Source organism: Muscardinus avellanarius, assembly GCF_963383645.1.
Source record: "Muscardinus avellanarius genome assembly, chromosome: 7".
Classification (NCBI taxonomy): domain Eukaryota; kingdom Metazoa; phylum Chordata; class Mammalia; order Rodentia; family Gliridae; genus Muscardinus; species Muscardinus avellanarius.
In genome coordinates, this window is record NC_137793.1 from 37,556,405 (window position 1) to 37,581,861 (window position 25,457).

At 47.0% G+C, this 25,457-nt stretch overlaps 1 protein-coding gene across 2 annotated transcripts in view; it reads left to right on the forward strand.

Annotated features, from left to right (window-relative positions):
* The window catches only part of MARCHF3 (membrane associated ring-CH-type finger 3), a gene marked incomplete at both ends in the record, with an annotated part of 39,752 nt that extends 25,997 nt beyond the window's left edge, over positions 1-13,755 (forward strand). The window contains 2 exons of one of the 2 annotated variants that reach the window (XM_080698549.1): positions 5,308-5,517; positions 13,597-13,755. In XM_080698549.1, coding sequence (XP_080554675.1) covers positions 5,308-5,517; positions 13,597-13,755 — 369 coding nt within the window. The remainder of the gene's footprint in view (positions 1-5,307; positions 5,518-13,596) is intronic. The other variant, XM_080698550.1, reaches the window with a different exon arrangement.
* Between the last annotated feature and the right edge of the window lie 11,702 nt (positions 13,756-25,457).

A 25,457-nucleotide genomic window follows, 5' to 3' on the forward strand; every position in this document is an offset into this window, starting at 1 on the left:
TGAGTTGAGAGGCTATTAAACTTTCTGCTCTGCCGGGCGTGGTGGCGCACGCTTGTAATCCCCACACTTGGGAGGCGGAGACAGGAGGATCACGCAGGTTCAAAATCAGCTGCGCTGGCTTAAGAGACCCTGTTTTCAAATTTTAAAAAAGTATAAAATAGGTCTGGGAGTGTAGCCCGAAGGTAGAAGGGCTTCCAAGAACCCTAGTACCACCAATAATCATAATCATAATCATAAATAAAAATAAAAAAATATTTTTAAAAACAACTGTCTGCTCCCTGACATCCGCATCTATGAAAAGGGGATGCTGTTAGAATCTGCTTCACAGACTGTTGTGAAGACTCAGTGAGACGGTACATAATAAGCTCCAGGCACTGACCTACCCCAGCCATAGCTCACTTAAAGTGTTTTTACTATTTAAGTGTACTATGCGCTAGCTAGACACCTGCCTTCCTCAACTACGTATCTGTGTGTTGTACAGAAATTACAAACACAAATGTGTATATGTACACACACATGAACACACGTGATCTATCTTCATTTTAGAAAAACAAGATATATACCAAAACACAATTAAAGATCCCTCAATTCCACCACCACCAAGAATGGCCACTATTCTACCAGGTATCCCTCAGGTCCTTGTCTATATAAATTTATACTATGTCTGTGTAAATATATCATTATATGTATAGGATTAAAGTATACATTCTGTCCAAGAGAATTTTTCCTGCTCAGCAATAGATCATGTCAATAAATATAAAACATACATTATTGCTCAAAATTACTATATGGAATTATATTTTAAGTAAACTCCACAATTTATTTAGATAATTTCATATTGTTGGAAACTAAGCTGTAATCAAATTATCTGTTATAAACTCCATTTGAATGAATACCCTGTATCGATGTATTTAGGTACTTTGACAGCAGCCCTTACCACAGCTCAAAGCAAAGATCTGGTTGTTGTTTTTTTTTTCTCAACAACAGATTACTGCCACTGCTCTTACTCACAGGCCTGCATTTATCTGAGAGATAAGTAACACATGGGGCTCTGTGAACACAGATTCTACATACTAGTACCTAAGAGCACTATACCTCAATATGACCAGCAGCAAACAACACGAACAGTAAGCTGACCCACCCCCAGCCCTCAGCCTGTGCACATGCAGTAGTGTCAATGAGGTGCAGAGTCCAGGCATATAAAGTGGCCTGAAAGTTTCTCAGGAATACAGAAGATCAAAGAACAATTTGAAGCCAGGAGTGGTAGTACAGGCTTGTAATCTCAGTACTTGGGAGCCTGAGACAGGTGGATCTCAGGTTCCTGGCCAGCTTCAGCTATTTAGTGAGGCTCTCCACAACTTCGTGAGACCCTGTTTCAAAATAAAGAATAAAAAATAGGGCTGGGGGTATAGCTTGGAGGTAGAATGCCCCTGAGTTCAATCCCCAGCCCCTCAAAAAAAATTAATGAACAGGATATTGGGAACAAGTAATTATAAGTTCTATTTCTCTTTTGCACATTTATTTTATTTACTTTGGGGGTGCTGAGGATTGAACCCAGGACCTCATGCATGCTAAGTACACACTGTACTACTGAGCTACACCCCAGCCCCTGCACACTTATTTCACGTTATAGTAAACATGGATTCATAATTACCTTCTTCCATATATGAATCATTGCATTGGGCAACACCAGGGACCACATAGGTAAATAAAGTGCTAACTTAGTTTCACCAAAATATGCCCATAGTGCCCAAGCAAAAGAAAGGGAGTCTATGTCTATGCACATTTGTAGCATATTTACTGAGGACCTACTGTGTTTCAGCAAATGTCATACAGAGATGGATACTCTGGACTTCTGTCTTCTTCCAGGGACTATCTAAACCAAAGGGAATTGGACTACAATAATTTGGGTACCATCATTTTAAGAATCCGAATGTCTTGTAATTTTGATTTTCAAATATTTCACTAATAACCACATCTGAGTAAGAGTAGCGAGATCCTCTTTTCAACTCAGCCTTTAAATCACCTGGAGCAATCATTTAACCTTGCTGAACCTCTGTAAATTTTGGATAATAATGCCCTGTTTCTACTCTGTACTTCATAGCGATATTTCCAGCATTTAGTCAAGAAAATGTTAATTACTAAGAGCTCTTTGAATTTCTTTGAAGCTTCTGACAGGTGTGAGGGGGCACAACACCACATGGCAGGGCTAACAGAGTTGCACTGGATCATTTTGGTACTTGTATATTTATAATGCTGTGTTTATATTCATAAACAAATCAACACCTGTTTATCTGCGTCTTCATATTTATTCATGTCCAGTTGTGTGCTGAGATTGACATTTTCAGCACCATGGACCATTTTAGGGGGGTTATCCCTGGGAGCTGGTATGTTTGGGATCCAAGCAAACATCTGAGGAAGGAACCTCCCAGCAGACTTTCCTCTGTGCCTTTCGCCTCTTGCCTCTTTCTCTCCCTTCTCAGGGCTTCTTCCAGACCTTTCTCTACTTACCCTCCTTGCAGCTCTTCTGTTTCTTCTTTATATCCTGCGCATGGCCTTCCCTTCCCTCTCCAGTCAGCACTACCCACTCTTGTCACCCCATGATGGTCCTTTCACTCCACCAGTGGATTTTTGTTTGTTTGGTTTTTGGTGGGTGTTTTTTTTTTTTTTTTTTTTTTTTTTTTTTTTTTTTTTTGGTGGTACTGGGGTTCCTGGAAACCCTTCTACCTCCAGGCTACACTCTCAGACACCTATTCTTTATATTTTTATTTGGAAACAGGGTCGCTTTAGCCAGCAAGGCTGGCTTCGAACCTGCACGATCCTCCTGTCTCCGCCTCCCAAGCGCGGGGATTACAGGTGTGCACCACCATGCCCGGCAAGGGTTTCACTAAGTTGCTGAAGGTCTTCACTGGCCTCAATCCTCCTGTCTCAGCCTCCCAAGCGCTAGGATTACAGGCGTGCACCACCACACCAAGCCTCCACCAGTGGTTTTGCAGGAGCTGAGGGCACTTTGCACTTGGGGCAGTCTCAGCATCCCACAGTCTTCCTGTCTGGCACTAGCAAACAGTACTGTTGGGCACCGGTTGGCAAAGACAATGCTGGGCCCTGATTGCCAGTGGGGATGATGGAAGATGTGGTCCACCAGTGTCATCCACCCATGCCATCATCTTGGTTTGATCTCACCCTTTCTTAGGATTCTTTGACCTCTGCCATTACTACATGAATGAGATGGAAATGTCAGTTATCTGGGGTTGTGTTTTAGTGTTAATCTGAAGAGTAGTAACCAGGCCTTGTTACTATTTGTATGTAAGCACTGAATGCTTTGTAGTCCATAAAGTGGATTATGGGACACATTTCAGCAGTTACTCAGCAGTTACCCCAGTGGAAGGACGTTAGCCTTGTTTTCCTTTCTATAGGAATTCTCATCTCTATGATCTTTCAGTTGCACTGAAATGCAATTTTCCCCATCCTTTTTAGGGTTGATTCAAGATGGTAATGCTATCAAGACATCAGATGTGAACCAGGTGCAGTGGCACACGCCTGTATTTCCAGTACTTGGGAGGCTGAGGCAAGAAGATTGAAAGTTCAAGGCCAGCCTGGGCAACTTAGCAAGACCTTGTCTCAAAATAAAAGAGCTGGGATATAGCTCAGTGAGAGAGTACCCCTGGGTTCAATACCCAGTACCACACACACACACACACACACACACACACACACACACACACACACGTCAGATGTGATCCCAAGTGTAGAGGTTCAGGATCCTGGCATTACTGAGCTCATGATGTCAGGTGGGTCTCATTCTGTGTGGAGGGTTCTCAAGACCATCCAGGCTCCATGACCCCCGTAGAAGGACTCACAAGACCCGGAAAAGCTGTTGCGCTCACAGTCACGTTTTATTCCCACAAGAGGATCCAGATTAAAAGCAGCAAAAGGGAAAGGTGCCTGAAGCAAAGTCTGGGAGAAACCAGCCAAGCTTCCAGGTGTCCTTTCCCAGCCAAGCCACATGGATATGCTTAATTTTACTAGCAACAGTTGTGATATTCTGTGCAAAGTGTTGCTCATCAAGGAAGGTCTCTGAGTATTGGCACTCAGGCTTTTTATACAGTCATACCTGTATAACTGACCTCAGCTACTAAGACTTCAAACCCCAAGACAAAAGTAGGCACTCCATATAAATCATGTTAACATAAACTAGCTGGTCAAACTGGTTTTATGTGACCCAAGGATATAAACATGCAAAATATTCTTATCAGGCAGAATATTACAGGACTTAGAATTCTTTCCCAGGAGCCAATCCAGAGCCAGGCTTTTCTTGAGAATGTGCAGGGTTTGAGCAGCCCAGACCTGCTGAATTAACCCTTCTCTGCACACATTCCCCCAGGGCCAAGACACTGGGAAGCTTTAGCCTAATGACCAAACATCTCCTGCCTTAGCTGTTAATTCTGTATTGGTGAGCTTCCTGTTACTACAATAAAATTCCTAAGGCAATTAACTTATGAAGAGGAAAGATATATTTTGACTTATGGTTCTGAAAGTTCAAGTCCAAGATTGGCAGCCCCATTGGTTTGGTCCTTGGATGAGGACAGCAATCATGGCAGGGGCATGCATCAGACCGAGTGGTAACATCTTGAGCTGGAAAGCAGACAGTATCAGAATGGGGTCCCATCTGAACGCACGCCCCCAATAGCCTGAGGGCGTCCCCTTGTGCCCCAGCTCCTATACTGCCACCATGGGGACCGAGATTTACATAAGGGCCTTTGGAGAACACGCATCCCAATCACAGCACCTTCCAAGAGTAGCCTCCTCTCTACCTGCCACATACAATGGTTGTTTTTTTTTTTTGGGGGGGGGGAATCTGGGGATGGAACCCAGGTGTATTCAACCTCCGAGCTACACCCCCTGCCTTATTTTTTATTCTTTATTTTGAAACGGGATTTCACTAAGTTGCAGAGGGCCTCACTAAATAGCTGAAGGTGTCCATGAACCACGATCCTCAGGTTTCAGCCTCCATAATGCTGGGATTACAAGTGTGCACCACCATGCCCGCCTTAAAATGGTTGTTATTCAGAATAACAGTCATTGAACTAGGACAGTGTAAACTACCATTGTTATTATCATCATCATAATGAGGATGCAGGGGGTGGAGAAGGACAGTTAAGACAGTGACTCCTTAACACTTCCTTATCTCTGAACAGGTCAGAGTGCCTTTTTCCAGATTCTGAAGGCAAAGATACCTTCAGAGTGTGTCTCCACTCTGCGCTGGCATTTAACCTTCTCCCTTGCTTGTCTCCCTTTTTCTGACAGTGGCTCAGAAACCCTGGCCCCCAGCATGAGAAGCGGACTCTGTTTGGAGACATGGTATGCTTCTTGTTTATAACGCCGCTGGCCACCATCTCGGGCTGGCTGTGCCTGCGTGGCGCCGTGGACCACCTGCACTTTAGCAGTCGGCTCGAGGCCGTCGGACTGATTGCACTCACTGTCGCACTCTTCACTATTTACCTCTTTTGGACACTAGTAAGTATGGCCCATGGCTGGGGGGGGGGGGTGTCAGACCAGCTGGAGCTGGCAGCCTCGCGTTGGCACAAGCCTTCCCTCTTGTCTATAGCATATCTCACCAGCCCAGTAGAAAACAGACCTGCAAACGCTGGCAGAGTATGTGGCTTGGTGTGTGTGTCGGTGTCTATGTGTTTCTGTCTCTCTGCACTGCAGGGAAAAGCAGATCAAATAAAGAAAAAGCCCAGCATCTGAGCACCATCCATCAAAGACACACACGGTGGCCATGTCTCCCCCAGTAGCCTAGGACAACTGTCAGGAGGCAGGGTGCTTTCCTTCTCTGTTTGCGCTTCTCGCTGTCACCTGGATTGTAGTATATTGTGAATGATGCGCTTGGCCACTATGGCTGCGCTGCCTGCACACATCACAAATCCTCCCTGCTGCTCTTCCTCCTCCGTCCTGCCTGACACGGCCCAAAGCCTTTGTTAGACATGGAGCTGCACTGCGCCTGGTGTTCATTCCGTGTGAGGAGACATTGACTCTGCTGCCCATAAAATTACTAATTTATCTAACTGAGAAGCTGCCACCAAAGAAAAGCCATTTCCCAATAAGTGTTCCTGCTGAATATGAGGAAGAGTTTTTAAGCATTTCTTCTTTTTTTTTTTTTTCATTCTTCATGAAGTAAGGTGATTGCTTGGGGACCAGTTGGCAGCACCCACAAAGGGCAATATTTGCTTTCTCTTAACGCTTCCCTGTGGGAGCTATGGGTTAGGACACCACTTTCCTGTAGAATTATTTTCAGAAGTCGGGCACCCTGCTTCCTGGATTACTCTCCCATGCTTGCTCATGTCTAATGTGACTATGTTCTGTTGCTATTCAGTAGGTATTTCCTGTCTAAAGTGTGCCATCCTGCATCCCATAGCACGGTGTAAGCATGTGGAAGTCACTTCTAGGGCGCACTCTTCCTCTCTCCCACACCCTGTCCATCGGCTGCCAGCCCATAGACCGTTCACGTCCCTCTTACCCATCATGTGGTGCTGCCGGCTCTGGCTGGCCCAGAAAGAGAGTGTTTGCACAGGAAGGGGACTTGCTTCAGCCTCCGGAACAGGGACATGACCTGTTGGTGAACTGGGATTATTTTAATGCTAAGATTTTAGCTGAGTCTTCTGGTTAATTTAGACCTTCTGTTCCCAGGCCAGTGAAGTCCCAAATGAAACTGTTACAGGCTTACTTAAAAATCCATGCTTCCAAGCCAGGCGTGGTGGTGCACACTTGTAATCCCAGCATTGGGGAGGCTGAGACCGGAGGATCGCGGTTCACGGACAGCCTCAGCTACTTAGTGAGACCCTGTTTCAAAATAAATCATAAAAAATAGGGCAGGGGGTGTAGCTCAGAGGTCAAATGCCCCTGGGTTCCATCCCCAGACGCCCCCCCCAAAAAAATCCATGCTTCCAAAGCATATCCTGGTTCATTATGAATCAAGCAATGAAGCTGATCTAGATGCTTCTGCTGTGTATGAAGAGAGTTAGAATTTTAAAAATTATGCTGGGCATGCCAGCACACGCTTCTAATCCCAGCATTCAGGAGGCGGATGGTTCTCAGACAGCCTCAGCTACTTAAGCCCTTTGCAACTCAGTAAGACCCTGTTTCAAAATAAAGAATTAAAAATAGGGCAGGAGGTATAGCTCGAAGGTCAAATGCCCCCGGGGTTCCAACCCCAGTACTACAAAAGAGAGAGAGAGAGAGAGAGAGAGAGAGAGAGAGAGAGAGAGAGAGAGAAGAGAAGAGAAGAGAAGAGAAGAGAAGAGAAGAGAAGAGAAGAGAAGAGAAATAATAAATTCTCTACATCTAAATCCATCCACTGCCCCCCTCGGGAAAGCCATTCCACCTCTCTGAACCCCAGTGTCCTCATCTGTAAAGGTGGTGGCCCTGAGGTTGTAATATTGAAGTCGAAATGGAAAAATATTAAGTGTAAGCTTTTGCCATTTTTAGACATTTTCTAGTCTGCATTTTTCCCTCGAAGAGTTCCGAAGGATGGATGAAGGTGGGACCTACATACTGGGTGGGCTTTTGAAACCAATTTATGGTATTCTTGAAAACTTGCTTAGTAAAGCATGCACTTACCTAACAAGAAAGGAAGGAGGAGTGGGAGGGCAGGAAGGAGCGAGAGGCTACAACGAGACCTTTTCACCTCTCATCTCAGGTTAAAGGGAGGGATGGCTGGAAAGGTGCCTGGACTAGGCTGCCTTAGGAGAATTACACACTTCACTCCAGAAATGTCTCTGAGAGGCAGCACTGCATGGTAAAAGGGCATTTAGAATACAAGGCCTTGTGTTTAAAACTGAGATTTAGCATCCTAATCGCTTCAGAACTTCAAATAGGATACTTAACCTCTCTACTCTCCTTCCTCTTATACAAAAAAAAGGAAGGAAATAAGTGATACCCCCGGAGTCCCTGGTTGTTGTGAAGATGAAGTGGGATAGCATTTGAGAACATATATCCAAGCACCTAGCACTGCTGGCCTGGGGTTGTCTCCCTGTGGCTTCCCTGCCCCCACCCCCAGCCCTCTATAAAATGCAAAGTATCAGGAGGGAGGGAGAGAAAAGCATTTCTCCCCTTTGACTGGTGTGAAAAACGTGCTGCGGAGTCAGCTCAGCAATAGGTTACTGAATATAGAATCATTCCTTCCCAGATAAATGCTGTACTGAGCAGCCCTGGCAAGAGCCGTAATTCAGAAGCTGACAGCACTTGGAAGCTGCCCTCCGGCAGAAACCCATTGTAAACAAGCTGTCAAACTTAAGGAGAATATGCTGTGAAAATGTCTTAGATAAACAAACACGGTGTCAGTCCAAGCCTGGCTCCTCAGAGGAACGGCTCCTGGAAGGGCCTCGAGCGGGTGCTGTGAAGAGGGCCACGGTCGCTCAGTGTGCCTCAAAGTGCCTTTGGACTCTGCCACCAGCGCAGGTGGCCTCCAGGGCCCCGTCTAGATGCAAGCTTGGGAAGTCCTGCCCTCTGCATCCTGCTGTGTTCCAGAAGCACACCTGGGACCCAGAGGCCAGGCCTTGGGCCATTTCTACCCTGTGAGCACAGGAGAAGGGTGCTCCAGCAACACCTCTGATCCTGTCATGAATGAAGTCCTGGGACAGACACAAAGAGAACTAGCTAAGGACTGAGTCCAGGTTAGCGTGAAGACATTGGATGGATGAGTCTGAGCCCCATAGTAGATCTGCCAGAGCCGAGGGACCCTGAGCCAGAAGAGTCAGAGGCTCCGTGGGGACAGAAAGTCTTCCCACTCACCACCCCACAATGCAGCCAATGGCCAGGGTGGGCCGAAGGGAATGAATGAGTGGCATTGATCCTCAAAGGCAGACTCCTGGTCCCTTGGGCTGATGCTTAAATTCTTGTTATGAGGGAGGGAGAACCCTTCAGTAGATTACTTCCAAGAAGGCTCACTAGGAAGCTGGTTTAAACACAGCTCCCACACAGCCCACAGGCAGCCTGAGAGTGTTTGGTGATATTTTTCCTTGGCCAGTTTGCTCCTAAACAGTTCTTTTCCGGAGTACAGTCAGAGATAAGTGAGCAAGCCCCTTGCAGGGAAGGCACTTTATCAAAGCCCCTGCCTCAAAGCATCAGTATGCTACAGTCACACCCATAACTTCCTGGGAGAAAGGCAGAACAGAAAGATATAATTAGCTGGGCATGGTGGCTCATGCCTGTAGTCCTAGTACTTGGGAGGCTGAGATGGGAGGATCGCACAAGTTCAAGACTAGCTTTAGTAATTAGCGAGGCCCTCAGCAACTTAGTGAGACCCTGTTTCAAAATAAAACATAGAGCTGGAGGTATAGTTCAGAGGTAGAACACCTGGGTTCAATCCCCAGTATCACAGGAAAAAAAAAAAAAGAAAAGCATTATTTGATTTCTCAAAGCCTGCTGTGACTTCACGCAAACCTTGGCGACAGCCTCAGTTAGCATCCACTTAGCACGATCCTCCTGTGGATGCTAACAGTTTCTGCCCCTACTCCCACTCGTGGGATCGCAGCTCACTGTAGCAGGCTCACCGTGGGAGGACTTAGGCTGATGTCCTGTAAATGAATAGACGTAAGGAAATCCATCCCAGAAGGAGTCATTGTTTGGGGGTTTTTTTTGTTTTGTTTTGTTCTGTTTTGTTTTGTTCTGTTGTATCAAGAATGGAACCCAGTGGCATTCTACCTCCAAGATACACCTCCAGCCTATTTTTTTTTATTCTTTATTTTGAAACAGGGTCTCACTAAATTACAGAGGGCCTCACTAAGTAGCTGAGGCTGGCTGCAATACTCCTGTCTCACTCTCCTAAGTACTGCGATTAAAGGCGTACACCACCATGCCTAGCTCAGGAGTAATATTTTTATTGTAAAGGCCCTACACCCTTTCTTTCTCATCTCTCCTTAAGAACTCAAAAATTTGAGAACTATTCTAAGTTTCTCACATTATTGTTTATAGCCTCTTTCTGGTTCATACTGTCTTTTTGCTCACTGTCTGGTGGCAGGCAGTGCTTTGAGGCATCTAGAGACAAGGGCGAGCATTGGCCTGGCCACTGCAGGCCCGTGGGCTTCTCTGCTTTGTGCTCAGTGCTTTTTCCCTGATAAGGAGTTATCCTCACGCGATGCTTTCTTAGCGATTAGATTTGTCTGAAGGCTATGATGGTTAATAGCAATTAAATAGATGAATAAGATTTCATTTGTTTGTCTACACAAGTTTTTGGTTTTTCCTAGCCAAGAAACAGGAAGACCTACTAAGTCCTTGACTCCCAGTTTTCCCCGAGGTACCTGAGTGTCACCTGGAGATTTGTTAACATGTACCCTCTGAGCCAGACATGTTAACACACACCTATAATCCCAGTACTTAGGACACTGAGGCAGGAGGATTGCAGGTTCAAGGCCAGCCTCAGCAATTTAGCAAGATCCTCACCAATTTAGCGAGCCCCTGTTTCAAAGTAAAATATAAAAAAGACTGGGAGTATGAATTGGAGGTAGAATGTCCCTGGATTTTATCCCCAATACACTCCCCCTCAAGAAAATGCACTTTTTGATTCCTTGGGTCTGGACAGGGCTCAAAATTCTAATATTCTAACAAGCTCCCAGAAGATGGAGCCTGTGGCTGGCCCATGACCATGCTGAGAGTAAAGCCTAAGAGGAAACCATTCATTTTCTCTCTCTAGGAAGTGCAACAAAGTTAGCATTTTCTTTTCCATATATTACACATGAAAAACAACGGGCCAAGCCAGCCGTGGTGGTGCACGCTTGTAATCCCTGCACTTGGGAGGCTGAGACAGGAGGATCACACGGGTTCGAAGCCAGCCTCAGCTACTTAGTGAGGCTCTCAGCAACTTAGTGAGACCCTGTTTCCAAATAAAATATAAAAAAGGTCTGGGAGTATAGCCCAGAGGTAGAAAGCCTCTGGGTTCCACCCCTAGTACCACCAAAAAAAATAATAATAATAACGGGCCAAGAACACTAGCATGTATGCAAGGCTCTGTACTACGTTCTTCCTATGCAGCATCTCAACTCTCATTATTCACATTTTATAAAAAAGGGAACTAAAGCTTGTTGAGGACAAATAACCTCACAAAGCCAGGCAGCCCTAGGTGGGGATTCCAGCCCTGGGTGCCTGGCCTCAGAACCTGCAGCCGATGGCCTGCATGTATTCACAGCTTCTTGGAATACTAACACAGAGCTCACCCAGCTCTTTAAGCACTGTGGAAGAAAGGACTCTTGATTTGAAACCAGGATTTTCTTTAATACTTCCAGATCTCAGGCATCTCGTACTGCCAAGATTGCTCCTCAGTACTTGTCTGTGTCGCGCCACTTTCCTGCCCTTAGCCTGCCTCGCTTGCATCCACGCGTAGTACCAAGCAGCAGCAGGACAGAATAGATATAAGAAAATCAAACTTAAAAAAAAAAGAACCGGATCTACTTTGGTACATTCAGGGCTTTTGGAGAAAGCACATCTGTGTGAGTTAAAGAGCTCATGTTTTCATACTCGAATCTCTCTGGCACTAAGCCTGCAGCATCTGCTTCCTCGCCTCAGAAATTTGAGCAAGTAGCCTTGAATTTCATGATCTGGCCATGCAGGCTAACAAGCCCTTCTGATCAGAGCCTGTATTCTTTCCTTCACTTCCAGAAACGCTGAGGTCAATCCACCAAGTCAGCCATTTTCTGATTCCTGGGGACCCTTCCTGGGGTCACAGAAGCCATCCATCCCAAAGCAATTAAATAGCCCAGGCCTGCATGAATGGTCATTGTGAGACCATGGACACCTTCCTGCCTAGCATTTCACTAGGCATCTGAATGCACTCAGATTATAATCCCAGGGTTTGAGAGGCTGAGACAGGAGGATCACAGGTTCAAGGACAGCCTCAGCAAGTAATAAGACCTTCATCAACCTAGTGAGAGCCTGTTTCAAAAAAAAAAAAAAAATGGTTGCCGGGGGTGGTGGCGCATGCGAGTAATCCCTGCGCTTAGGAGGCGGAGACAGGAGGATCATGCTGGTTTGGAGCCAGCCTCTCTGGCTTAAGAGACCCTATTTCCAAATAAAAAGTATAAAATAGGTCTGGGAGTGTAGTCTGAAGATAGAAGGGCTTCCAGAAACCCCAGTACCACCACCAAAAAAAAAAAAAAATGGCTAGTAGTACAGCTCAGAAGTAGAATACCTCTGAGTTCAATCCTCGGTACCCCCTCAACAAATGTTTACTCCTCATGTTTAAAAGTACATCTTCAAAAGTAGACTAAAAGTAGACTAAAATTCCTGGACAGGCCATCAGTTTATGCCAGCCTTCTCCAAAACATGTGTAGGGATATTCTTCCAGTGCATTTATGTAAAAGACAGGTACTGGGGGGGGGGGGGGGCTTACAAGGGACTGAATCCAGGGATATTCTACCACTGAGATACATCCCCAGTCCTTTTTTTATTTTACTTCAAGACAGGGTCTCTCTAAGTTGCCCACACTAGCCTTGAACCTGTGATCCTCCTGTCTGAGCTTCCAAAGTACTGGGATTACAGGCGTGTACCACCAAGCCTGGCTAAAAGCAAGCACTTTGGGGTAGAGTTAAATCACAGTTTGCCGTAGGATTCAGTGCTTGCACTGTCGGATATAAGAGAGGTTTCATTTTGAAGCAGTGTTGGAATAAAAAACATAGGATCTTTTTTCATTCATTATTCACATGGCAAACTCTGTCAAACAACTTCCCAAGTGTCAGGCACCGTGATAGGTTCTGAGCACACAAAGATGAGTTCAACACAGACCCTGCTATCGAGACCTCCCAGTGCATGAGGGGAGAAAAGGCAAGTGATGTGCAGTGCTTGGGGCCACCAAGTACAGCTGTGCAGGTGTCCACAGCAAAGTGCACAGGGGGTCCTTGGTATCATAAGTGGGGTCCTTTGAGTTGTGTAACGTCTGACCTACAGAAAGTACAGTAAGCCCTGGCATCCCTCTCATCTAACAGAAAGGAGCCTAAGGAGTGGACAGGCACATTCCCCAGGTCACACAACTGGACATGAGCTGGTGGGGCATCTGCTCTGTCCTGTAGTCTCTAGAAAACTTTTTCACACCTGATACTATGGGACCCAGAACACCACTCATTCAAAAATCAATCCAAATTCAAAAGAACCTCATTTCCCTGTGTATGTCCTGATTTTACCCAGTACGTGGAGGAAAGGGGAAAGCCAGGTGCACGGCCTGCCTTGTTCAGAGGGGCACCAACCTCCCAGAACTCGGCCACTTCCTTGGGCAGTTTTCCCCCAGTTCTTGCCCCACTAGAGTGCCACCTGCCCTCTGAAGCTATATGAAGTGACATATACAGCTGGGTATGGCAGTGCATACCTGTAATCTCAGTATATGGGAGGCTGAGACAGGAGGATTAAGGATTCAAGGCCAGCCTCAGCAGCTTAGCCAAGATCCTCAGTGATTTAGCAAGAGGCTGTTTTAAAATAAATAAAAGGGGCTGTGGATGTATCTCAAAGGGAGAATTCCCCTGAGTTCAATCCCCAGTACCAAAACAAAAAGACATTTATTTCTTGGATTATGGACTTCTACCTACCTGTACACCTCTTATTTTTCCTCAGGTGTCATTTAGGTACCACTGTCGCTTATACAACGAATGGCGTCGGACCAATCAGAGGGTGATTCTCCTCATCCCAAAGTCTGTCAACGTTCCTTCCAACCAGCAGTCCTTGCTGGGCCTCCACTCGGTCAAGAGGAACTCAAAGGAGACAATTGTCTGATGTTGGTGTGGTTGGTTGGCTGATCCGCTGTCCGGGGTTTGGAGGGTTCCGCACCGGCCATGCACTGAGCCACCGGAGCCTTCCCTGATCTTGTGGTTTGAGGACATCCAGAGCCGCGTCAGCACGCCGCCAAGCAACGAACTCTGCCAGAAGAAAACAAAAGCTGTTTTTCTTCAAATCGTGGATGCTGCAATCATATGATATTTGCTAAGCTGCCAAACATGTTTATTTAGCAGATACTGTATGGAATTTTCTGAACACCTCTTTAACATGTGAGGAAGATTGTCCTGCTAAGGATGCAATTCAATTCTTCCCTTTTTATTACTATTTCAAGAAAAAAAATATATATATATATATTAAAGTTAGATGATAATCAAAATCAAAAAGCCAATGTAAAACCTGGTTTCTTGGTTCGGATGGGTTCCACTTGGGTCTGTTTCCCGGTTCATACTGTGGATTCTTCGGGGGTGATTTGATAGCTTGAGTGGTCTTTTTCATCTCTTCCCTGTCCCTTACTCAAGGCAACAGCATAATGACTGCAAAAAAGGTCATGTCCCAAGGACGGTTTGTACTAAACTTCATTTAATTATTCAGTTTTTAAAGGGAAAAAAAGGCGTGGCAACTCTCCACGTGTGAGCTGTTTATTTAAATATCACTAAGGAGGGAAAAATTGATGGTGAGAAGCACGCTCCTTTCAAGTTGTTTGGTACTGAGAGCTGATAGAAGCTATTTTCTAATAATAAATATCCAGTGTGTGAAAGACAAATCCTGCTGATTGCAATACTCTTTTTTCTTTTTTTTTTTAATCCTAAAACCTGTGAAGTTTCCCAAAGTAGATTTAAAAGAGAAAAACAAAAAAGGAAAAGCAAAAAAAGTTGGTGTTCTCACTCCCGTCTCGTTTGGTGCATGTCTTAATTCTGCATTTGTAATGAATTCGAGGATCATTAGACATTTCTAGGAACCCTAGACCTGTTTTGCATATCAATTAGCATTCCCATTGCTCTATTGAATGTCTAGCTTGACAGGTAGGTGTGACAAAAAAAAAAAAAAGCCTGTCCTAGCAGCCTGAGTCTAAGACCCCTTTGTCTGGTTTTCAAAAAAAAAAAAAAAAACCAGAGACGAGCCAATTTGGTCAGAGGCCGAAACACATGTTTTCCAAGCCCGGTGACCCGCTCGTCGGTGGTGGAGCGCTGGTGGAGCGCTGGATCGGCTGTCCAGGAAAACGGCCTCCCACACTGCGAGAAGAGGGCCAGCCTGCTTTGGGCATGCAGAAAATATGGATTTCTAGAACATGACCCACATTCTGAGCCTCGCTCCAGCCTCCGCCTCACACTCCCCAAGTGCAGAGCGAGAAGTGCTGAGGAGGAGGCGACAGCGGCGAGGAGCCCACACAGGTGTCCTTTGTGGACCGTGGACAGGCGATGCCCCGGGAGGGCAACAGCTGCACCGTGCCCCACTGCAAAGCACAGGGGCTTTGTGGCTCGTGACAATGGATTTCCTCTCCACCACGCTTCGCCTGGACACTTCAATTCCAGTAATATACATCTCAGCCCTTCTGTTTACACAGCCCCCACTCACCCCTCTGGGCCGTCATTAGCGGCACCACCATCACCCGTTTCTTAATTGACCTTTTTAAAATGCTGGGCACCACTGGCTGCACGCAGCTGTCACACATTAAATTTCCAGAGCAAAGAATCCAACTTGGTAGGCTGTGAATCACAGCGCTGTAATAGACTTGATAAGACGTCCGCCCTGCCTGGGACCCCGAGCTGGCCAGTGAGCCAGGGAGCCTCTGACGATGGCATTACCTCCACCAGGGAGCTAACCCTTTCTCTTTCCTGCTCCTTCGGTGTATTGAGGGATGGGCAGATTCTCAGGATCAATGTCCAAAGAGATTGGCTGCAGAAAATCCCTCCTGTCTTGGGTCAACATGAGATATAAAGACACTAACTACTATCAGAGGTGGCCGGTCCTGCGCTCTGTGGAGCTCCTGCACTGAGGAGCACAGCACACAGGTACCGTGTGGGTGCTGTGCCTGCGCCGTCTCTTTCCCACATGCATCCCCACCCTGGGAAGTTGGGAAGTAAAGCAGAGTCCAAGGAGCATTGGGTGGTGGGCAGGACACTTCCTGGCAGCCAAGAATGGCTCAGCACTTCCCTCCCGGGCCACCAGCTTGGTCCTCCTCTCGAGCTCCGAGCTCTGTCAGTGCCAGGGCCCACCTGGAGTCTAGTTTTGTTTTGGGGTTTTGTGCTGGGGATTAAATCTACCTCTGGGCTAGCAGGGCATGGTGGCGCACACTTAATACCAATATTTGGGAGGCTGAGACTGGAGGGTCGCAGTTTGTGGAAAGCCTCAGCTACTTAGTTGAGGCCCTCCACAACTTAATGAGACCCTGTTTTAAAATAAAGAATAACGTTGGGCACACTTGTAATCCCCGCGCTTGGGAGGCGGAGACAGGAGGATCGCGCTGGTTTGGAGCCAGCCTCACTGGCTTAAGAGACCCTGTTTCCAAATTTAAAAATATATATAAAATAGGTCTGGGAGTGTAGCCCAGAGATAGAGGGCTTCCAGGAACCCCAGTACCACCAAAAAATAAAATAAAATAAAGAATAAAATTAGGACTGGGGGTGTAGCTCGGAGGTTGAATGTACCTGGGTTCCATCCTCAGACCCGCAAAAAAAGAAAAAGAAAAAGAAGAAATCTACCTCTGGGCTACACTCTCCTCCTCATCCCCCCTTTTTTCTTCTTTCATTTTTTTATTATTTTTATTTTGGGAGGGTACAGGGGATGGAACCCAGGGGCATTCTACCTTCAAGCTACACTCTCAGACTTTTTTTTTTTTTCCTTTGGTACTGGGGGTGGAACCCAGGGTCTATTCTATCTCTGGGCTATACTCTCAGACCTATTTTTATATTTTATTTGGAAACAGGGTCTCACTAAGTTGCTGAGAGCCTCACTCAGTAGCTGAGGCTGGCTTCGAACCTGTGCGATCCTCCTGTCTCAGCCTCCCAAATGCCGGGATTACAAGCGTGCACCACCACGCCCGGCTCTCAGCCCTTTTTATTTTTATTTTGAAACAGGGTCTCCCTAGGGTGCGAAAAGTCTCACTATGTTGCTGAGACTGTCCTCAGCCTTGCGATCCTCCTGTCTCAGACTCCCAAGTACTAGAATTACAGACATGCATCACCATGCCCAGCCCCACCTGGGATTCTGAAGGCTCCTGGATGCCCTCTTGGTCTTAACATTGAGGTTGTTAGGGAACTGCAGCACCGGCACGAGGGCGCCCAGCCAAGGTGTTCGAGGACAGGTGGGGGCTACCCAGCTCTGCGCCTTTCTCCACACCGGGCCATACAGAAAGCGCCACATCCCCCTGGAAGAGGGTGCCTTTTATCAGCTGGCTTAGGAGATGCTGTAGGGGTTTAGCGGCATCCTTGCTAACCTGTACTCTTCCTTTCCTTTTTTCTTTTTGAAAGGACAAGAATGAAGGAGAAATCTGGGTGCAGTGGCACACACCTGTAATCCCAGCTACTTGCGGAGACTGATGTGGGAGGATTATAAATTTGGGGCTATTCTGAGCAATTTAGTAAGACCCTGTCCCAAATAAAAAGGGCTGGGTGGGGTGTGCTCAGAACAAGGGGTCCAAAAAACGGTTCTTCTGTTTATAATACACCCAGCAGGAACCTGAGGCCATGGTGGTGAGAGGCACCACACTCTTGTGTTCCTATCAGCAAATGCTTTACATGTGCCCCCTCTCTGGCCATCGTTTGGATAGAAGGGGGTGTGGGAGGGAGTAGGAGAAATGGAGTATACTGGAGAATGAAATCAATCATACCGTGTTTAGCTGGGCACCATAGCACACGCCTGTAATCCTAGTATTTGGGAGGCTGAGATGGGAGGATCACAGGTTAACATCTAACCTCAGAAACTTGGTAAGACTCTCAAAATTAAAAATAAAATAGGGCCAGGGGTGTACCTTTGAGGTACAATATTTCTGGATTCAAACCCTAGTACCGTATATGCAGATATGACATGGTGAACCCAATCACTATATAATTGAGATGCACCAATAAATATAGAAATATGCAGGGCGTGGTGGCGCATGCTTGTAATCCCCGTGCTTGGGAGGAAGAGACAGGAGGATCGCACAGGTTCGAAGCCAGCCTCAGCCACTGAGTGAGGCTCTCAGCAACTCAGTGAGACCCTGTTTCCAAATAAAACATAAAATAGGTCTGGGAGTGTAGCCCAGAGGTAGAAAGCCCCTGGGTTCCATTCCTAGAATCACAAAAAAAAAGTATTTAAAATTGGGGAATATAAATAAATAGTATGCTCAGACCCCTGGGTTCTATCCCTAGTCTGCAAAAAAACACAGGGCGGACAGGTAAAGAGTCCCGGGGTTTGCCGTGTCTCCAGACTCCTTGCTTGATCTTTTCCTATTTACTGTTCTATTAATGTCTAAAAGACACAGATGTGCACCGAGCCAGCGAGAAATAACAACTAAAATCAGCCCCGTGCGCTCCCGGCGGCCCTGCATGTGCACCTGCGTGTGCACCCGCGTTTCTGTGTGCTCCCCTGCAGCAAGGACAGAGGGCGCAGAGCGTCCTCACGATTCTGCCTCTCCTCAGAGAGCTGAGCAGAAGATGAACTTGTAAGCTCCAAGTAAGGAAACACACACGGCAACGGCTTTGGAAGGTACTCCAATTTGTCCTTTGTGGTCCAGGTCCCTCCGGCCCCATGTGCTGGGACTCTGCCACGAATTGTCAGGTGTATCTCGACTGAAGCCAGTCTTTTTGTTTTCAGTGGAAGTAACTTGTCTGGCATGTGGAGGACACAAGAAAATGGAGGTGAAGCCGCAGCTGACCCAACCCCACCCTTGGGAGAGGAGCAGCCGCCGCCACCCTCCCCCCGCCCGCCCCCCCACACTGGGGGGGGGGCCTTGGTTCGCCTCAGGGCAGTGTCCTGGGCCAGCCCTGGGTCTGTGCCTGCGCCACAGACTCTGGCCGTTTCAATCCCCTGGGCCCTCCCGCAGGGGATGGAGTCGCCCACCCTAGAGAACGTCCAAGGCTAATAAACCTGAGGAGGAGAGACAGCTAGGAAACGAATCCCATAAATGCTTCCCTTCCAGCTGGAAGCTTCCTGAGCGCAGCTCGTAGTCCTAGACAAAAAACGCAGAGTTGTGATTCTGAAGCCTGAAGTGGGACAGGCTTGGGCCAGTGAGTGGGGACAGGGTTCAGAGTTACTTTAGGATGCGAAGGTAGCAGACACGATGGACCAGGCTGGACACCGTCCTTCCTGGCCAAGTGCACGGGGGCTCTGCTGACCCGCAGGCTGGCCACCTGAGGCCGGCTGCTGCTGCTGAGGTTGGAGTCATGAGAAATTGGCGCTCCAGGCGTGATGCCTGGGCAACCGTTACCTCTCTCCAAATGTGTCAGATCTGCAGAAATCCTTGGGCTTCCGTCCACTTTTCTGGCTTCACAATAATCTCAGTGTGTAGGACTTGGCTTTGGGACATTCTGCCTTTGCCACGCTTTCAGGTCCTTCTGGGGTGACGGACTCTGCTTCCCAAAGCTCTGGAGTAGAAGAAAAGTAGCCATGGAATCAGACCACCTGACTTCAGATCCTGACTCTGTGTCCTAGCTGCCAACTGTGGGAAAGTGGCCCGCCCATCTTTAACAGGGGCTGTTTTTGACCCAGTAAAATGGGGATTCTGCCAACCTCACATAGTCCCTGTAAGATTTGTAAGGCTTAGCTCCCAATACTTTGTGAGTAATGAACACACACACACACACACACACACACACACACACACACACACACTCCTCTTTCCTCTTACTGCTGCTACATTCTGGGTTATTTTCTCTTCGCTTGGCTTTCAATGAATAATTTTGATAATCCATTTGAATGTCCATAAACAAACTGCTTTAACTCCTTTTTGAAAAGAAGACGGTCTAATTTTAAACAGCAGATATTTATTGGGCATTGTGCATGGAGCAAAAAAATCTATACACGACCCTTCTGGAGGTTGAAATGACTGACTTGAGATCTTTGAATTATGTGGAGATCTCTGTTTTCCCTTGCATTTCCTAGCCTACTGCTAATTGAGAATTCATTGCAGATTTAACAAAAAAAAATTTGGGTTTTTTTTTTTTTTTTTTTTTTTTTTGCTAGTTCTGGGTCTGATATAGCAGAGGAAAACAAATAGAGTCCACCCATTGTCTGTGTTCCCAGAAATGAGGGACTCATGAGTCACTGAAACCACACACGCGGTGTCTTAGAATCATTCTGAACACAAAGACGAGAAGGAAGGCGGAGGCCTGGACCCTGCTTTGTGCTGAGATCCTCTTTTGGGAAACAGACACTTCTCTTACTGGGGTCACGGTTTCTCCATCCAGGAAATGAGTGATGGGCCCTAGCAGAGACTTTTCTTTTATTATGAACATCTGGTGCAAAGAATTAAGTTAATCACACATGTGGGTCCCTGGTACGTTTGTTTTCTTTGGGGTTTGCTTGGCGGGGCTCTGCAGGGCCTGGGAATGAGGTCCCCACCTCTCGCGGCCTCGGCGCTGTGTCGGCCTCACCTTGCCTTCGGTTTGTTTCAGGGTATTAATTGGGGGCATCGATCAGTTTGTCCTCTGTAATCTAAAAACAACCTTTTTGGAGAACTGTTTTGTTATAAAGAATATTACACATAAGAGTCTTTTTACAAGAGATAGTGATGAGAACCTGATGCCGAGATGCACAGAGCAAGGTGGGGGGCAGGAGGGGGAACCAGCCTCCAGGAGCCTCCTTGTGCTCAGCCTCAGGAAGCCCCAGGAACATTTTATCTCTACAGGTCCCTTTGAGTGTGGTGCTGGGAACTGAGCCCAGGGGCGCTTGGCCTTCAAGCTATACCCCTAGCCCTTTTGTGTGTGTGTGTGTTACTGGGGATGGAACCCAGGGGCCTTCTACCTCTGGGCTACACTCCCAGACCTATTTTATATTTTATTTTATTTTATTTTATTTTATTTTATTTTATTTGGAAACAGGGTCTCTTAAGCCAGCTGAGGCTGGCTTCTAACCTGCGTGATCCTCCTGTCTCAGCCTCCCAAGTGCAAGGATGACAAGCCTGCTCCATCACACTCAGCCCAGCCCTGTTTTTTTATTCCTTTTTTGGTTGTTGGTTTTTTGGGTTTTTTTGTTTGTTTGTTTTGGTTTTTTTTTTGTGGTACTGGTAGTGAAACCCAGAGGCTTTCTACCTCTGGGCTATACTCCCAGACCTATTTTTATATTTTATTTGGAAACAGGGTCTCACTAAGTTGCCGAGAGCCTCACTCAGTAGCTGTGGCTGGCTTTGAACCTGTGTGATTCTCCTGTCTCAGCCTCCCAAGCGCGGGGATTACAAGCCTGCGCCACCACGCCCGGCTTTTTATTCCTTATTTTGAAACAGGATCTCACTAAGTTGCAGGGAGCCTCACTAAGTAGCCAAAGTTGGCCTCAAACCTGCAATCCTCCTGTCTCAGCCTCCCAAATACCAAGATTCCAAGCTTGTGCCCCACGCCCGGCTCTGCCTCCCTCTTTCTAATGGCTGCTTGGGATTCCACTTTCATTTCCTTCCCACCTTCAAGTCCCCACAACGACAGCGCTGGGCTGTATGTCCAGGCACACTCCTCCCGCGTGAGCCTGCGGAGGGCTTCTCTGGATAACGCCCCGAGTGGGGAGCTGGGGGATGGATGTCGACGTATTTAACTTCACTATGTCTGTGTTGTTTTCCAGGCCTCTCCCTCTTCCCTCTCTCCCTCTGGGGGTCTCAGGAGTGTCAGCTTCCCACTTCTCCGTATCTTTTCAACGCCAGCTGGTATTTGTTCTCCTGAGCCAGTTTGACGGTCTCTGCCTGATGCTTGTATCTGCTCAACTTGGCGTTTCTCTGTTTCTGTTGAGCCCAAGCTTTTCCCTTTTAGTCTTCCCTTGTCGGTCTCATGTGCTGCCAAGACGTCTCTCTTTTAGTTAGCTCTCACAGTATATTTTGTTGAACAGAAATCCTTAATTTTGAGTCAGTCAAACCTGGATTTGGTCCTGTGGGTGACTTATTTATTTATTTATATTTTTTAATATATTTTTATTGGTGCATTGTAGTCAAACATCACAATGGAATACAAGACTTAGGATATACAAGCACACATCATCCAATTAGCCTTTTTCCAATCCCCATCCCACTCCCTCCCCCTCCCTCAATCCCATGCTTGATTGGTGATTAACTGATATATTTGTTTACATACATCATGTGCTTTAAATAGATTCCATCTTCCCCCATCCCATGCCCTCTGATTAGTCACCTTAATTGTTCCTCCATAGGGCCCTTTCTTCAACTATATTTCCTCCTATTACCCATTTCTTCCTAGTTTTTGCATATTAGGGAAAGCATCTGATTTTTTATTTTCGGTGATATTTCTCTGTGTATGCCACATTGCAAGTTCTGATCCCACTCTTGAAGGCCCCAGCACCAGCATGGCCACCCGGCAGGCTATGATCCAGGCCTTTGAGGCCCCAGCACTGACCTTGCCTTAAGGCAAGCTCCTATCCCAGCATCGCTGGCTCCAGCAACGGCCTCACCGCATGGCAGGCTCCAATCCCAGGCTCAGAGGCCCTGGCACCGGCATTGCCTCATGGCAGGCTCTGATCCCGGCCTCGCTGGCCATGGCACTGGCCTCATACCTCGGCCAGCTCCAATTCTAGCCTCGGAAGCCCCAGCACCGGCCTTGCCTCACAGCAGGCTCCAATCCCAGCCTTGCTGGCCCCAGCACCGGCCTAATCCCTCGGCAGGCTCTGGTACCAGCCTCGGAGGCCCCAGCACCGGCCTTGCCTCATGCAGGCTCTGATCCTGGCCTTGCTGACACCACCACAGGCCTCACCACATGACAGGCTCCGATCCCAGCCTCGGAGGCCCAAGCTCCAGCCTTTCCTCACGGCAGGCTTCCATCCCAGCCTCGCTGGCCCCAGCACCAGCCTCACCCTTTGGCAGGCTCCAATCCCGGCCTCAGAGGCCCCAGCACCAGCCTTGCCTCACGGCAGGCTCCGATCCCAGCCTCGCTGGCCCCAGCACAGGCCTCACTACATGGCAGGCTCCGAACCTGGCCTCACTGGCCCTGGCACCGGCCTCACCGCCCGGCAGGCTCCTATCCTGGCCTCAGAGGCCCCGGCCTCGCTGGTCATGGCACCAGCCTCATGTGGGTGACTTATTTAAATGTAAGAGGTCCTAGCCGGGCATGGTGGCACACGCTTATAATTCCAGCATTCGGGAGCCTGAGACAGGAGGATCACGGTTTACCAACAGCCTCAGCTACTTAGTGAGGCCCTTTGCAACTCAGTGAGACCTTGTTTCAAAATAAAGAATAAAAAATAGGGAAGGGTGTGTAGCTTGGAGGTAGAATGCCCCTGTATTCCATCTCCAGTTCCACAAAAATAATAATAAATAAATAAATAAATAATTTTAACAGGTCCTGTCTCATTCCCAAATCTTTTGTCCTATGAAGCCTTATGACAAGCCACATCTGGCTTTGAGCACTGTGTATGGCTGTAGTCTGTCTGTTTCTGCATTCGCTCACCGTTTTTTGTGTTTTTTTTTTTTTTTTTGGTAGTGGTACTGGGGGTGGAACCCAGAGGCTTTCTACCTCCAGGCTATACTCCCAGACCTTTTTTATATTTTTTTTGGAAACAGGGTCTCACTAAGTTGCTGAGAGCCTCACTAAGTAGCTGAGGCTGGCTTCGAACTCGATCCTCCTGTCTCTGCCTCCCAAGCGCAGGGATTACAAGCGTGCGCCACCACACCTGGCTTTCTCACCGTTTTTCTTACTGTGGCTTCATAGTGTTTCAGAATCTACAGGAAAAAACAACTCCCAACCCTCTGCCACCTTCACTCTGCTTTTGTTCAAAATTAGAAGTGATCAAGCTTTTTATTTCGATGTAATTTTTTTTTTTTTTTTTTTTTTTTTTTTTTTTTTTTGCAGTACTGGGGATTGAACCCAGGGGCATTCTACCTCTGAGCTACAGCCTGAGCCCTATTTTATTATTTTATTTGGAAACAGGGTCTCACTAAGTTACCATGCATGCTGGCCTCAAACCTGTGATCTATCTCAGCCTCCCAAGTACTGGGATTTGAGGTGTGTGCCACCATGCCCAGGTGAATTGATCTCTTTACAAACGGTTTTGTGTGTATGTATGTGGGGGTTGGGGGAGTGAGGCTTGAGCACAGGAATACTCTACCTCCAAGCTACACCTCTGGTCCTATTTTATTTTTTGTAGTACTGGGGATTGAACCTAGGAGCATTCTAACTCCAAGCTACACCTCCAGCCCTATTTTTGTATTCTTTATTTTGAAACAGCATCTCACTAAGTTGTGGAGAGCCTCACTAAGTAGCTGAGGCTAGCTGTGAACCTATGATCCTCCTGTCTCAGCCTCCCAAGTACTGGGATTGGAAGCATGTGTCACCACACCCAGCTTTGATAAAGTTTTTAATTGGTAAGTCATCAAAAAGTCTTTTTTGCTGGGCACAGTGGCACATGCCTGTAATCTCAGTACTTGGAAAGCTGAGAAAAGAATCTCAGAAAAGAATCTCACAGGTTTGAGACCAGTCTCAGCAATTTAGCAAGACCCTATTTCAAAATTAAAATAAATAAGTAAATAAGGCTAGAGGTGTAGCTCAGAAGTAGAATGCCCCTGGGTTCAACAACCAGTACCAAAAAAGGATGAAGAGGACTGGGCATTGACTCCAAGGGCATTCTAACTCAGAGTTACGCCCCCAAACCTTCTTTTTTTTTTTTTTTAAAAAAAAGGTCTCACTGAACGGCTGAGGGTCTCACTATATTGCTGAGGCTGGCCTCTAACCTGTGATCCTACTGTCTTAATCTCCCATGTATTGAGATTATAGGTACATGTTACCATACCTGCCTTCAAAATGTCTTGATACAATTTTTATTAAGATTATAGTGATTTTTTTTCTGTGGTACTAGGGATGGAACCCGGGGGCGTTCTACCTCCAAGCTAACCCTCCCCCCCAGCCCTATTTTTTATTCTTTATTTTGAAACAGGGTTTCACCGAGTTGCAAAGGTCCTCACTAAGTAGCTGAGGCTGTCCTTGAACTGCGATCCTCCTGCCTCAGCCTCCCAAATGCTGCGATTACAAGCGTGCGCCACCACACCCAGCAACTGTAGTGAATTTATACACTAATTTCATGAAAATTGTCACCTTCATAATTTCTAGTGATTCCCATATGATGAGCAGAGTGTCTCACCATTTATTCAGCTGTTTCTGTGTCCTATCGTAGTTTTAATATCTGTCAATAATATTTCTTGTGCATCCTAAATTAGCTTACTTCCTGTGCCATAGTTGGTGCTGCAGTTACAAACGCCGACTTGTTTTCTGTGATATTTTCTACTTGGTTCGTGTTGGTGTGGAGCACCTCTGGTTACACAGTAACTGCTCGGCTGTGTGGGTTCTTCCCGTGGGCATCTTTGGCCTCTGTCGCCCCGGTCCAGCGGCTCTTCCCCCTCTCACGCAGTGGTCAAGCTCTTCACAGCTCTTCCCCTGCGAGCACGGTAGCACATGGATTTGCTGACTGACTCCCCAGGCTTACAGCGAGCCTCCCCGAGTATGTTATTTACCGTGCATTTTTCTCGGATGACTTTATTGAATTATCTATTTTCTTTCTATTTCTAATACACTAGGACT